General features: G+C 33.0%; 1 protein-coding gene across 4 annotated transcripts in view; it reads left to right on the top strand.

Moving 5' to 3' along the window:
• Positions 1 to 15,026, top strand: part of LOC124538044 (protein goliath) — a 93,183-nt gene that overhangs the window by 57,556 nt on the left and 20,601 nt on the right. For all 4 annotated transcript variants that reach the window (XM_047115053.1, XM_047115056.1, XM_047115054.1 and 1 more), the window contains exon 3: positions 11,746 to 11,943. In XM_047115053.1, the coding sequence (XP_046971009.1) occupies positions 11,746 to 11,943 (198 nt within the window). The remainder of the gene's footprint in view (positions 1 to 11,745; positions 11,944 to 15,026) is intronic.

A 15,026-nucleotide genomic window follows, 5' to 3' on the forward strand; every position in this document is an offset into this window, starting at 1 on the left:
CGCAATCAACAAATTTTTGTCGCGTTTAAATATAACTGAATAATTTTTGGTATTTCAAAGTGTTTCAATAAGTCAAAGTGATGGTTCTAATTTTAAATAATCCATTAAATATTACGGGGATTTGTGCCAATGCTACCTGAATGTAAACACTATAAATCACCATCGCGAAGACTACCGGTCCCGCCCCCAAATTGAAGAACTTTACTAATTTTGAGTTAAGAACGAAATAAATATATATTCCTAACGAATACTTTGCAAAATCGACTTCTTACACACACATGCACGTAGAAACAAAACCAAAAACTTCGGACCGACTTAGCTATACAGTAATAGTATTGGATTTTGAAATTCTGAGCAAATTTACATAATACTAAAATACTTAGTATATAGTTTCATTTATTTGTACTTTATATATATATATATGTAACTTCTTCGCTTTTACAGTTACCCGTGCCTTATGCACTTTTTAGTTTTACTTAGTTAGGTGTCACACCTATACATTTTTTTCTTATTCACTAAACATTAGTAGATCTTGACTCTAGTTGGAGTTCGCCATCCGTGAAAGACGTGGCCCACACTGACTCAATTATTTTATATTTGTTTGTATTTAACTCGACAAAACCAACTCATATTAGTTGTGGTATATTCGTAGGCGTGTTTTTAAATTAATTTATGTTCAATTTAGGACGGGTCAATGAAATAGTCCTCGTGGAAAGAGGTGGTTGTACTCGCTTGTAATCTAGTGTAATACTAGTTGTTGCCTGAGGCTTCGTTCGCGTCATGTGTTAGGCAAAAAAGTAGCTTATGTTTTTCTTTGAAGTTTAGGTTTGCTTCATACCAAATTTCATCAAATTCTGTTCGTTCGTTTGGTAGTGAATGAAGGACGGATAGACAGACAGTTACTTTCACATTTATAATAATATATTTATATTAGGATAGAGTGGAAAATGGGATGATGATAGATATAATATAATAATAAATATGAGACAACATCGCATATATTACTCTGATACCAATGTAAGTAGCTGGAGCACTTTTGTTATGGAAATCAGAAGTAACGACGGTACTACAAACACTCAGACCCAAGACAACATAGAAAACTAATGGTAATGCACATCGTCTCGGCCAGGAATCGAACCCGGGACCTCAGAGTGGCGTACCCATGAAAACCGGTGTACACACCACCCGACCATGGAGGTCGTCAATATAGTATATATATAGCCCAGATCATCCTGCACTAATACCTACCAAATATAAGAAAATACTCTATAAGTTATACTATAAAATAAACGTTACTATCAAACATTGAAGGTCTGTCTACAGTAACGACTTATCGCTCCCTACCGTTTTAATTGAATTGTTTGCGTTCACAATAACAAATGAAAACGTCTATACTTTACGATGCTGCTAATAATAAAATGCCATTCTTATTTACACAAATACGAACCGTAATGTAAACGTATAACGTCTGTAATTGCTTGTTATATTTATTTCACGGTACGATTGCGTGATATTAGGAATGGTGTACACCGCGTATCGGTTCGCGAATAATACAGTTTTCACATTACACGATTGTAATTAACGTCTCAAAAATGTTATATAATTATATAATTAAGATGTCTTATTTAAATCGAATGTGATATCATTTGTAAGTAATAAGGCTGTCTTTATTGAAATGTATCGTTTTCTATTAGTAATGTCAAAGTTGATTTAATAGTTAAGTGTCAAAAAAACGAAGAAATACGTTGTTCCTAGTCCTTATAATATTATTCAGAACTGTATAATTAATGAGAACGCACCTCATCGGTTTCTTAACTTATTCGTGTAATTTGAAATAATATATTCTTAAAACAATACAAAGGGTTTCTTAATTTTCATTGAAAATAAATAAACAATTACTTTTTAAATATTTTTCGATGTACTACTATTATTGCCAGTATTAAAAATTGAATAACGATAGTGGTAAGCTATTAATGTTGCTTATTAATAATTCCTATTAAAACTAGTATATAATGTCGTCAAAGTCGAATGTAGCCAATCCATTTCAATGCATAGATGTTGTAAGAGTTAACGGAAATATAGTTAATTGTATTCAACAATTGAATTAGCCTCTGACCTAATCATATGCTGGTTCAGCTGATACGTTGGTTTTTTCAATATTAATTAACCCACAAAGAGAAAAAGTATGGAGTGCCAAGATCTTCCACGTAGATAACGTATTGTGTTTAACCAAAAATCAGATAAGGGCCAGCGAAATAGACGCTTAATGCCGTTGATAATGATTAGAATAAAGGATATTTTTCCTGATATAACATTAACAGCCTGAAAATTTCTCACTGCTGAGCTAAGGCCTCTCTTTCCTTTTGCACCTTTCACCACGCCGCTCCAATGCGGGTTGATGGCTACACATTTTGCCGAATTTAATTGAATTTAGACACATGCAGGTTTCCTCACGATGTTTTCCGTCACCGCCGAGCACGAGGTGAATCATAAACACAAATTAAGCACATGGAGATTTAGTGGTGCTTGTTTGGGTTTGAACCAAGCGTTAAAACCACCTGGCCATCTCGACTCTGTCTGATATTGTCGTTCATATTTATCGTGTCGGTACCGTCTCGCTGTCGCCTCGTATAAAAACTTATATTACCCAGTTCCTACGTACGTTAGTGAGTCAGCACGCATTTTCATATGTCACCGAAGTTCACGTTGTTATTACGATTACGCTGTTGTTGAATATTAAAAGATTTGGATCTGGTTCAACGAAAACATATAACTATATTTTGTACTGAGTTTCTTGTCGGTTCATGTCAGTATAAAATTCCCAACCTGTCGTAGCTTCACTTAATATAGTTTGTTAAATGACGATTCGAAAATCCATGTAAAATTCTATTTGAATAAAGTATATATTGATTTTTGTTAAAATCATCTGACAGGTGACATTTGTATACGCTGTAGAGTTTGTTTAAGGATCTTACTTCTTAGCTACTAAGACTCTTACTGGTCTTATATGAAAAAAAAAAAATAAGGTACAGTCAGATTAAGAAAATCTTCGTCAGATTTCAAATTCATTCCTTTATCAAGTCTTGAACTCTTAGTACCTTTTGAATCTAAACTTTAAATTATTGCGACACAAGATGTCATTTTCGATCGATAAAACAGATTATCGCTCATACTGAGCACTCTAAAATAGATCTTAAGGTGACGAACCTTTTCTTACCCCGACTGTACATATCCTATTATTATATTACTATAATAACAACATGATCTACAGCCACAAAATTGCAGTTAACGTGCAAATCACTCATTTACTATTCAATACTAATATTGTAAGTTTGAAACTTTTGTCTATCTGTCTATCTATCTGTTGCTCTTTCTAGGCCGAATTGTATGAAAATTTGCTCTGCAGCAAGCTATGTTTGTCCTTAGGGTTCAATATTGCATAATAGCAAATTATATCAAATTTGGTTCACGGATTTAGCCGTGAAAACGTAACACTCAGACAGTCAGAGTTACTAACGTATTTATAATATTAGTACAGATATAATAACACCTCGCCTCATTGCCTCCACTGGTGACAGGAGGGCTGGTTCTTTTTTTGCCCAGAGGATCGGAATTGCGATTCAACGGGGAAATGCTGCTAGCATTCTTGCCACCATTCCACGCGGTCAAGATTTATACAGTAACTAGTTTTATGTCATATGTGTATATATTTAAGCATTTGATGTTATTAATTATAATGTTAATAAAAAACGTCTATAATATGTGTACTAAATGAGGAGATTTTTTGTGTTCCTTAATTGCAAAAGCTGCTAAGCAATTATAAATAAAAGTTGTATCAGAAGTTTTCAGTGTATAATGTGTCCCATGCAACTTTTGTCAATCGAAATTTAGTTGTAGATATTGTTTGACAATAAATAAATTAGTATCGAAGTATCATCTTCTATCTTCGTGGCTTAATTCGATCCGCCATAGACGTAACAACCGTTAATTTCGTATCCTTGTGTAGAAGTCACATCTATCTATGACCTATAAAATGCTATCTTCAGACTATTAATATTATAATTACGAAAGTACTGCTCTATGTTTGTTAACTATCAAGAATAAACAGCTGAATCGTAATGGAATTTGACATATAAAATACGGGATTAGCATATAAATTAGTTAAATCTTGCATGCAAATTACGGAAAAATACAGGAAGTAGGGGAAATTTTTGCTGCTCAAGGAACACCTACATCGACCCGCAATTTCGCTCCTGACATTAGCGATTGTCTTACGTCAGTTTTAAATTCGAAAACTGTCTGCATAAAAGTCCAAAAGCACAAACTTTCACATACACTTCTACACTTGAAATAGTATGGGTAGTTTTGTTAAAGATTTAAGGAATAAATAAATATAAGACAATATTTCATACATTACTCTGATTCCAATGTTAGTCGCTAAAGCACTTGTGTTATGGAAAATACAGACGTATTGGTACCGCAAACGCCCAGACCCAAGACAACAGAAAACTAATGAACTTTTTCCACATCGACTCGGCAGGGAATCGATTCTGGGAACACTACTCCCAGATTCGATTCCCGGCCGAGTCGACCCGTGAAAATCGGTGTACACTACTCGACCACGGAGTTTGATAATTGTTTGTAGGTTGTCCACCGTTATTAGAAACGAATACGGAATAAGCGATGTGATGCTGGTAGATTTTTGACTCTCAATAAACAAGTGTAAATAACACTTCTGTTTTGAATAAAGATTTTTAACTTTGACTTCGACTTTGATAGAAGATCGATTTGTGGGTTGTACCTACTACCCACAAATCCCTAGAAGGGTTTGCATCCCTACCATCAAGTTTGCGTTGCGTTGGTTTTACTAATGTAAAAGTTTAGTTTAATTATCTTGCTTGCTTACATAAATTTATCTTCAATATTTTCTCTTCACATTGTTTCGATCCTGTTCTCGACCAATATTTATGTAGACCACACAATTATTTAATATGAACTATGTATCTGTTATGGTATTTGTGTTTTAAGACAACATACAAAAAGTTGTTGTAATAAATCATTATAAAAGATTAAGCAAGAAATAAGTTTTTAAAAAAATAAAAACGTAATATTCACCTTTTCTAGAACATTCATTTTTAAATTCTAAAGAAAAAGTGGCAAAGATTTATAGTGATTGTATAAGTTCAGAAACATTATAGAAGTAATTACAACGATATCACTTAAAAAAACAAATATTTGTATATAAACAGACGCCTTAATAACGGTAAAACATTACTCGTATTATTTATAGCATTTCTCAGTTAAAACGAAACGTTGATATAACCAAAGGTCAAGAGCTCTAATCTGACCAAGCACGTACTTATAAGATTTTCATGAGCTGAATTTGCGCTTAAAAATCCTCTATTTCTTGGTACGAGAAAATATCGCGAGCAAATTAAATAGATCAGATTTTCTCACAAGCATTATTTGATACATACATATACATATTAGCGGTATACGCGATCTTGTACGCGTTTGAATTTAACAAAAAAAAATATTGTATCCTAAGTTACTCCTTATTATATGAGTCTGCCAGTGAAAGTCCCGACAAAATCGGTCCAGCCGTTCCAGAGATTAGCCTGAACAAACAGATAGACAAAAATTGTAAAAAATGTTATATTTGTATATGTCTCGTGTACATAATAATACATAAATACGCATTGAGTAAAAAAGAGCCATTTAATATTACAAACATAAACTCCAAATTATTGTATGTAATATAGATACATACATGTATATTTGTGGAATGTAACTATTCATAACTCATATGTGTATATATTTAATTACTAATTGTTAAAAAATCTTATGTATTATCAATAAAAACTAATAGTACCGCTTATTTATATTAAAGTCAGATTATAATCTGTCGAAATATTGCGAAAATAACCGACCAATTTCAGTCTAGCTATAAAAAAAACTAACCTAACCTAACTGAAAGATTATAAACTATCAAGTTTTTATGCGTTTTATTGTATATCGAACTACGCTTTTATTTCATAACCAAGAACATGCAATAACAGGAAATGTATAAAGAACATATTTCAGAACAAAAACTTCTTCATAACGCATAAGTTAAACCTAGGAGGTAGTTCTTCTGATTCTCTGATTTTTAAAGACGACCTCCGTGGTCGAGTTGTGTGCACTACGGTTTTCATGGGTACGCCACTTCGATGGGTTGGATCGGCCGAGTCCATGTAGATTATCATTACTTTTTTATGTTGTCCTGGGTGTGGGTGTTTGTGATACCGTCGTTAATTCTGATTTTCCATAACACAAGTGCTTTCGCTACTTACATTGGGTTCAGAGTGATGTATGTGATGCTGTCTCATATTTATTTATTATTAATCAATATTTCTATAGTTTAGTGCTTCTCTCTCTTCAATTATTGTAATCTTGAATAATCTGTGTTGCAAAGACAAAACGAATTATCCAAATCAGATTTCAATGGTTCAATCGTTCAAATTGTTCAATACATATATAATTGTATTTAACTAAAATAACTCTATTTTTTAAATGTTTTAAAAGAGTAACTACTGATTTTCTTACTGATTTTCGCGGTAGAATCTACTTTCCGAACCGGTGGTACTTGTAAAAGCCTACAGCTTTGAATTTCGACTGCGATGGATCAGCGTCAGGCTCGTCATCAGTAGGATCTTCTTCAGGGTTCATGGCGTTCATGTTCTCAGGCAATTAATTAGAAAGATACAGTATGAAAAATTATGAAGTAGGTATATTATTTTAGCAGGAATTATCACAGTTGTGTGAACCAACGGTCGAATTTGGAAGGCCAGAATTGTATCTATCCTTCTAATAATATTTAGCTTACGACTCATCGCCTTCGACAAGAATTGATAGAAGCACGTGACTCTTTATGTCATGGCATTCACACCTCACAGATACACAATCATTTAAGTTAATAATTATTTGTAATCGACGACATATTAATAAACATAGTTATCCCAACTTCCTTACTAATATGTAAATGAAAACATATGAGTATCCAATAACGATCGCGGGCGAACCCGCAGGCGATAATTAGGCTATAATCAATTATGTAATAAATTTTCCGCGATAATAGTTAGAACAATCATCCATTTTTAGTACCTAACAACGACTATGCTAATAAACAACACCGTTATATAAGATTTTTGTGTAATTTGTGCGAATTTTAGTGTATGTACTTCATTATCATTACATAGTATGAAAGAAAGTCGCTTACCGCTGTCTGTCCCTATGTATGCTTAGATCTTTAAAATTACGCAACGGATTTTCATGCGATTTTTTTTAATAGATAGAGTGATTCGAGAGGAAGGTTTTTGTGTATAATACATGGACATAGTAAAGAAATACTGATAATTTTGTGAAGAATGTGATGTCGTAAATAAACAAATTCTGTAGTATATTTAGTATTGCGGGTCGCTAGTTTTTTATATAAAACAGCGTTATCGTTGTCGAGGCTTTTCTGAACGTCAACGTATAAGGAAGCGGAAGGGTTTATGCCCGATTAGTAGTGCGCTCGCGGCAAGCGGCCGAGACCGCAATATTGATGCTAAGGTATAGTACTCACGCGTTATAAATAACATAAATATAAAACCTATTTTTATTTCCTACTCATACACCATTTCAATTTACAAGTTTTAATAAACTTAGCTATCTTTGAATATATTTTTTTTTCACATGTAACAAAGTTTATTCATATTTCTTTCTTATTATTTGTATTAGTCACGAACATAATATACACAAAAAATATATATTAAAAGGTTTTTTTATATAAACTAGATATGTCTAAATCACATAATAAAAGAAAATCAATTTCATGTATACCGCAAAGTTATTAAAACGCAATTATAAAATAGCATAATTTAAGATATCTCTTTTTTTTTTTAAGGAAACGTTTCAAAATCGTTACTGTATAGTTTTGATTCGCATTGCGGGGTAAGATGTATAACTTAAAAATAAATGTGTTCTCGCCCTAACATCAACAAGTTTTGTTAACGCTGTACCAAACCAAAGCGATTTCATTGTACCGGCATGCTATAACTGGTTGCTATGTAAACAACCTTTGATATTACAATACGTAATAAGACCTTATTCCGTTAATAATACGAATTAATCTCGATATTAGTATTATTAATGAGAAAGTCGAACGTTTTTGATTTATAGTTGTTACATAAAAATCAAACAGCGAATTAAATCACGTAGTATTCATTGTTAATGTTATAGTTAGTTTTGAGACTTAACATAGCTTCCAATGAATTTGGAAGACACATGTATTTGTCTTGGAAATATTTTGTCTATCTTTATCTATCTGTAATAAAATTACAATTTTATTACAGTGTCTGTTTGTAATATTAAAACAACCGCTTCTTACTATATGCACATGTATGTAGTATATGCGTATAGTACGTGTATAGTATGTATGCGTATAGTACGTGTAGTAAAATGTTATAAAGGCATCATCAGGCAGGCATCAGGCAATCTCAGGAATGGCTAGACCGATTTTGACAGGACTTTTACTGGCCGACAAATTAAGTATTAATGAGAAACTTAAGCCACTAGCTTTTACTTTAGATTCAGTGTTAAATTCGAATTCGAGGTCACAGCTAGTATAATATATAGTCTTGTATGTATCTGCTAGATGGCGCTGATTGTTGATATAGTACATGTATATTATAGGACGTGACAAGCGTGTTATTATTATTATTCCTGTTAAAATATAAATGAGGATGCTTGGGTTAAGATTTAATTAAACCTTTGCCTTATGAGTGATCACATCACTTATAAAGAATTTAAAACATTGGGCTATTTTATTAACAGCAAAAAAAAAACAAATAAAATATATCGAGTTCTTCTACTTCTTGCGCTAGTTTTTTTCGAGATTCGGATACCTATTTCCGATCGGTACGTAATTTTTCCAATAAATTGAACTCGCTCCTCTCGTTTATAAGTAGCTATATTACAGATTCTCTTAAATATTTTTTGCGAAATTATAAAATTAAAAAACCGTTTCATACCCATTGGACTACCAAGTGTAATATTAAAAAGCTTAGAGTCTTCATCGATAAGAGTAATTAACACTGAAATAATCATTCAAATCGGACCAATAGTTCTTGTGATTGGAGCTTTGAACTAAACAAACGAACAAAGTCTTCAGATTTATAATACACTAGCGATCCGTCCCGGCTTCGCACGAGTGCAATACTGATAGTAAATATATCCTACTACAGAGTTTGTTTACTTACATCGCATTACAAACTTCTAAAATTATCAGCGTTTCTTTACTATATTGTCCATGTATTGCATACAAAAACCTTCCTCTCGAATCTCTCTATTTATTAAAAAAAAACTGTATCAAAATTCGTTTCGCAGTTTTAAAGATTTAGGTATAGATAGGGACATAGGGACAGAGAAAGCGACTTTGTTTTATACTATGTAATAAAGTTCAACGTGGACTTTAACATTGATGCTTAATTCACAGTAATTAATTAATTTGAACAAAAGATACACATCGTACAATTAATATAAGAATATTAATACTTGGTGACATGCTCACTATTGAGAGCAATGGTCACTAAGCATGCAACTTTCATCAGAATTACTGCATTATCTGGTCCAGTGGCTTAAGAGGCTAAAGATCAAGTCCTTGGTTCAATGACTAGCTATTGAGTTTTTACTGAGTATTGTCTCTTGCCTCGGAAAGCCGTAAAACCGTAAAATGTTTCTCAACTCTGATCCGATTATGAGAGTAAGGCAATTTGGCATATATAGGCAGTTCTGTATGTGCATTTATTGCAATGTCTCCTAAGCCTAGTCTTGAAATCGTCCAGAAAGACAATCAACAAAAACAACAACAACAGTGTGTTAATTTTCCACTGCTGGGCTAATGCCTTCTCTCCCTTTGAGGAGGAGGTTTGGAGGATTCACATGTGGCAGAATTTTATTGAAATTAGACACATGTAGGTTTCCTCACGATGTTTTCCTTCACCGCCGAACAACAGATTCATTATAAACACAAGCACATGAATATTCAGTGGTGCTTGTCTGGGTTTGAACTAGTAATCACCGGTTAAGACGCATGCCTTCTAACCACTGGACCATTTCGTCTCATGAAGACAATCATCAAACGAAAAATAAGGCAATTAAATTATTAATTGATTGCATTGTTATAAACATTTTTTATCGATATTCATACATCTGTTTTCAATACACCAAAGAACAAACGAAGTGTGAATAACGTATAATACGTCCCTCGTTGAAACATTGGATCCACTCAAGGCAGGATTTATGGAGTACTTCAAAGTGATTCGTATTTATTTGCAAGTGTTACCAACAGACGGCCATCGCATTGAATAAACATAAGACTACCAAGGTCCTTACATATATGTGAACGATGTTTTGTTAAGAGTTTAGTGTACGCATAACAACCTACCGTATTGAAATTAATATTCTACATATAGTCCTGCCCCATAATTTCACATCGGTTGTTGCAAATTTTTGAAAATTTGGTCCATAGATATGTGTTCCTCGGTAGAGGAACAACTTGTTTCCCGTGACGTCATACAACCCCCTCCTTATTTTCTATAGCCTTGCGTTTGCTCGACGCGTCCATATGTCCTAGTCATCTCAGCCGGAAGATGTCTACCGCTGGACAAAAGCCTTACCCAACAACGTCCACCACGGCAATATTTCTTTTCAATAATAAAAAGAAATACGTATTTTGCTCCATATTTACTGGTATTCTATAGTAAAAAAACTTTTAATAAACTAGACCCGTACACTACGTAACAATAACGCCTATATATAAGACCTCATTCGATAACCACGTTTATATATTTTTTGTTTAATATTCTTCCAAAGTAACATAACGGCTATCAAGATTGACAGTGCCAGTATAACTGCCCGAATTATTGCGTCATTACAGTATCTATTCAACACGCGTTTCACTTTCTAAGAGATGAATTTGTGTCACCGTGCTTGGAAAAAAAATCTTTGCAAATTTTCGAAACTTAGCAGAACAAATCATCTGTTATCAGACAGTCCGATAGATCGTGCGTGTAATCTATCTTTATAAAAAATGTTGCTTGTTTGACATTAATACACTTTGACATCGTTTGACAGATTACCATGAATATTGGCGCGTATATTCTACAACGAAATAGCCATACTCAATATTGTTGTGTTCCGATTTGAATGGCTTGTACAGTGAAACAGGCATAAGGAACATAATATCTCAGTTCTTATATCGTACCTATTACGACGTCAATGTCTAAGGCCTGGTGGTTTACGCCAACAAATGGTCTAAAACAAAAAAAAAAAAAAAATCAAACAAACATTTATCCTTACTTAATACTTGGACAAAAGACAAACTATCGGTAATAGACAATATATCTAAATATTTTAATTTTACTAGCTATGTATAGACTTACTGGTATATGTTTTAAGAAGCGGTAGCGTGTAGTCCATTGATGCCATGCGCATAGGTGCCACTAAAAGACTGATTTTTTTTTCAAGTTAGCCCTAACAATGACGTGCGTCGTTATTTTATAAGATTAATTAATTGTGAGGTAACAGTTGGTATGCCGATTCAATAGAGAAAATCCGACTAGAAGGTCATACCTATTAGGCAATGGATAGGCAACATTTTTTTTGGACCCTTTTTTGTTTTTGAAGGTTTTGTACATACTAAAGTTTAATTTTCTTCCTCAGTCCGGCAAATATGGGGAGGGCTACGTCGGCTCCTCCCGTGGTATGGCGGTTCACGTTCGCGCGAAGGGGCCCGACGGTGAAAACGACCACACGGGCTGCACTTGGCCCCTTCTCTCCGTGGCAGCACCCACTGAACCGCTGCCCAGCGAGCCTTGGATCGCGGTGATCCGCCGTGGAAGCTGTAACTTCGAGATTAAGGTACCCGTTTAAAAATTATAAATACTAATAAATACGATAACGACCCGTGATGGTCCAGTGGTTATAACGTGTGCATCTTAACCGATTGCGGGTTCATACCCAGGTAAGCACCATTGAATATTCATGTGCTTAATTTATGTGTATAATTCATTCATGCTCGGCTATGAAGGAAAAAATCGCGAGGAAACCTGCATTGGAACAGCTTGGTGAAATATGTTCCAAATCTTCTCCTTAAACGGAGAAGAGGCTTCAGCCCAGCAGTGAGAATTTTAGATGTTGTTCTTGAAATACGATATGATTAAGTACGTATTTTTATTATTATTCGGTAAAAAAAGACTGACCATTGATTAAGAGTAACTCGATCAAGAGAGAATTACAGTAAAATCATAATTTTGGCCTCGATCTAGAGAGTATAATATTACAGTAAAATTATAATTTTGGCAGTTGACAGTTAATATTGTGACAGGAAACGTTTATCCCCGAAAGCGTTTCATCTCTTTGAATTCTCAATTCCCTTTGAGTTGCGGTCAGCGGCCATAATAATCTGTCAAATCCTATTTCACGTGGACCAGCGCTCTGCGTTGACCTCCATAAATAGGATCAGGGGAATTGAATTATTATATTAAATAGCGAATGACTTAATAAGTATAGTTTAAAATCTTGAATTATATTTGTCGATTGTAGTTTGAATAATAGCCAATAAAAACTCATCTGCTATTATATGCATCGTATAAATGAACGATCATATGTAAATACAACCAATGGCATGATGTATAGACTATGTTATCGACTGGTCGAAAGTAAACACGTTATGATAGAATTTTGATACTTATCGCTATTGTTTTAGTTACGAGATTACACTGACATCAAAACCTCACAAAAATTGTAAAAAATCTTTACATAGTATAAAACAAAGTTGCTTACCGCTGTCTGTATGCTTAAATCTTTAAAATTATGCAAAGGATTTTGATATGGTTTTTTTAATAGATAGAGTGATTCAAGGCGAAAGTTTTTGTATATAATGCATGGACACTATAGTAAAGAAACCCTGACAGTTTTAGAAGTTACTAATGTAATTGCGTAAAAAACAAATTCTGTAGTATATTTAGTATCAGCATTGCACTCTTGCGAAGCCTGGGTGGGCGCTAGTATATAATAATTTTAAAATTTTAATACATGGTGCTGCAGCCATATCTTTCCTTTTTTAAATGACAATTAAATAGCGGTCATTTAGATATAATTAATTTAGTTCATATGTTCGGACTGTCGCATCCTGCCTTTACCTGTCTAAGCTTATGCGTAAATCTCAGAAAGGAGCTTCGTCCGTCTTATGACATAAATTAAAAGTATTTTGGAAGGAGGCCAAGATTTTCTCAGGTGCCACAGGATGTCCAAGAAAATGTGACGATATCGTTGAATAAACATATTTTAAAGTATATATTGAAGCTGGGAAATACCACATTAAATTATTTATTCAATTAAACACTTTAAAAGTATCCAACGTTCTTTATAAGAAAAGTTGTCTTTTTTCTTTCAAAATAATCGTTTAAGAATAAAAATAGGATACAAATATTTGCCAAAATATTATTTTTTAATTTAAAAACTGTCTATACTTAAACCTTCAGTTAAATTAAAAAAAAATGCAATTAATTAAAAAAAAAAAACAATGATGTCCTGAACAATTTCGTACGCGATCATTGTTAACAGGAGCCAGCCAATTGCGCAGGAGAATATATAGTGCTTAAACTATAATTATTGTGAAGAGAGTTGCACTTTCTATTACCTCAGCCCGATAAGATAACGAGAGAAAGAATAAGAAACCAGACATACCTAAACTCTACCAATACTTAACAATTTATATATTATACTAGCTATGCCCGAAACTTTGTACGCGTTGGAATATAACAAAAAAAAATTATTGCAGCCTAAGTTACTCCTCATTATATCAGTGGCAATGAAAGTCCCGTCAAAATCGGTCCAGCCGTTCCAGAGATTACCCGGAACAAACAGATAGACAGACAGACAAAAATAGTAAAAAATGTTATTTTGGTAAATGTGCCATGTATACACACATATGCATTGAGTAAAAAAGGGCTATTTTAATATTATAAACACTCCAATTTTATTATATATGTTTAAATGCAGTACATTACTTGATCAAAAACCAAATGACTGTCATAATCCCCATGATCTGTACGCTGCCTTAAGCTAGATGCTGTTTTGTTTTTTTTATTGAAATAAATATTCATATTTTTTTTTTGTAGAATGTAATGTTTGTATATGAAATGTACTATATAAGTAATGGAAGTTTTTCTCGTAAGATAAATCAATCAAGATAGGTTAACAAAATTTCCACGCGATAACCATTATGAAAACGAATACAATAATAATATTTTTATTTATTTAATATATTTAATTTTATTGAATTCTATTTTCAAATTAATTAAACATATATAAACACAAAGTGTAACCGTAGAACCAATATATACATGTAATCTATAAATAGTAATAATTGCGTCAATTAATTATATTTATAATGGTTATACAAATTTATAAAAAACAGCATTATTCAATTACATCTATGTCACAATACATCAAATATGTATTTAGTCTGTAGAAGTGTCTATTATATTAATGTAAGTAATTATTGGTGTTAGGGCTGTGCAAGGCTGTCAAGGTACACCCACGTCATTAATTATATTACTAACTATATACCGGTCCCGGCTTTGCATGTATACAATTATACATGTATATATTGCATGTATATACATGTAGATATTGAAGGACAAACGTAAACATTAAATTGTTTTCTATTTTTGGCTTGGAAAGTTTTTTTTCTGATATGCATGTATCATACATATTAAGCATATTCTTGAATCACTCTGCTTAATTACGAAAACCGCGTTAAAATTCTTTACGTAAATTTAAAGATCTAAGCGTACAAACTCTGTTTTATATTATGTAAAAATAGTAAGTACGAGACAGGGTAATGACTCTGTATGGTCATTGGTTGCCTATGATTTTTTTAAATTTTTTTCATATTCAATCTCCACAGATTAATCATACCTCTCAAAGTTATACAT

The sequence above is a fragment of the Vanessa cardui genome, chromosome 19, assembly GCF_905220365.1.
Source record: "Vanessa cardui chromosome 19, ilVanCard2.1, whole genome shotgun sequence".
NCBI lineage: Eukaryota > Metazoa > Arthropoda > Insecta > Lepidoptera > Nymphalidae > Vanessa > Vanessa cardui.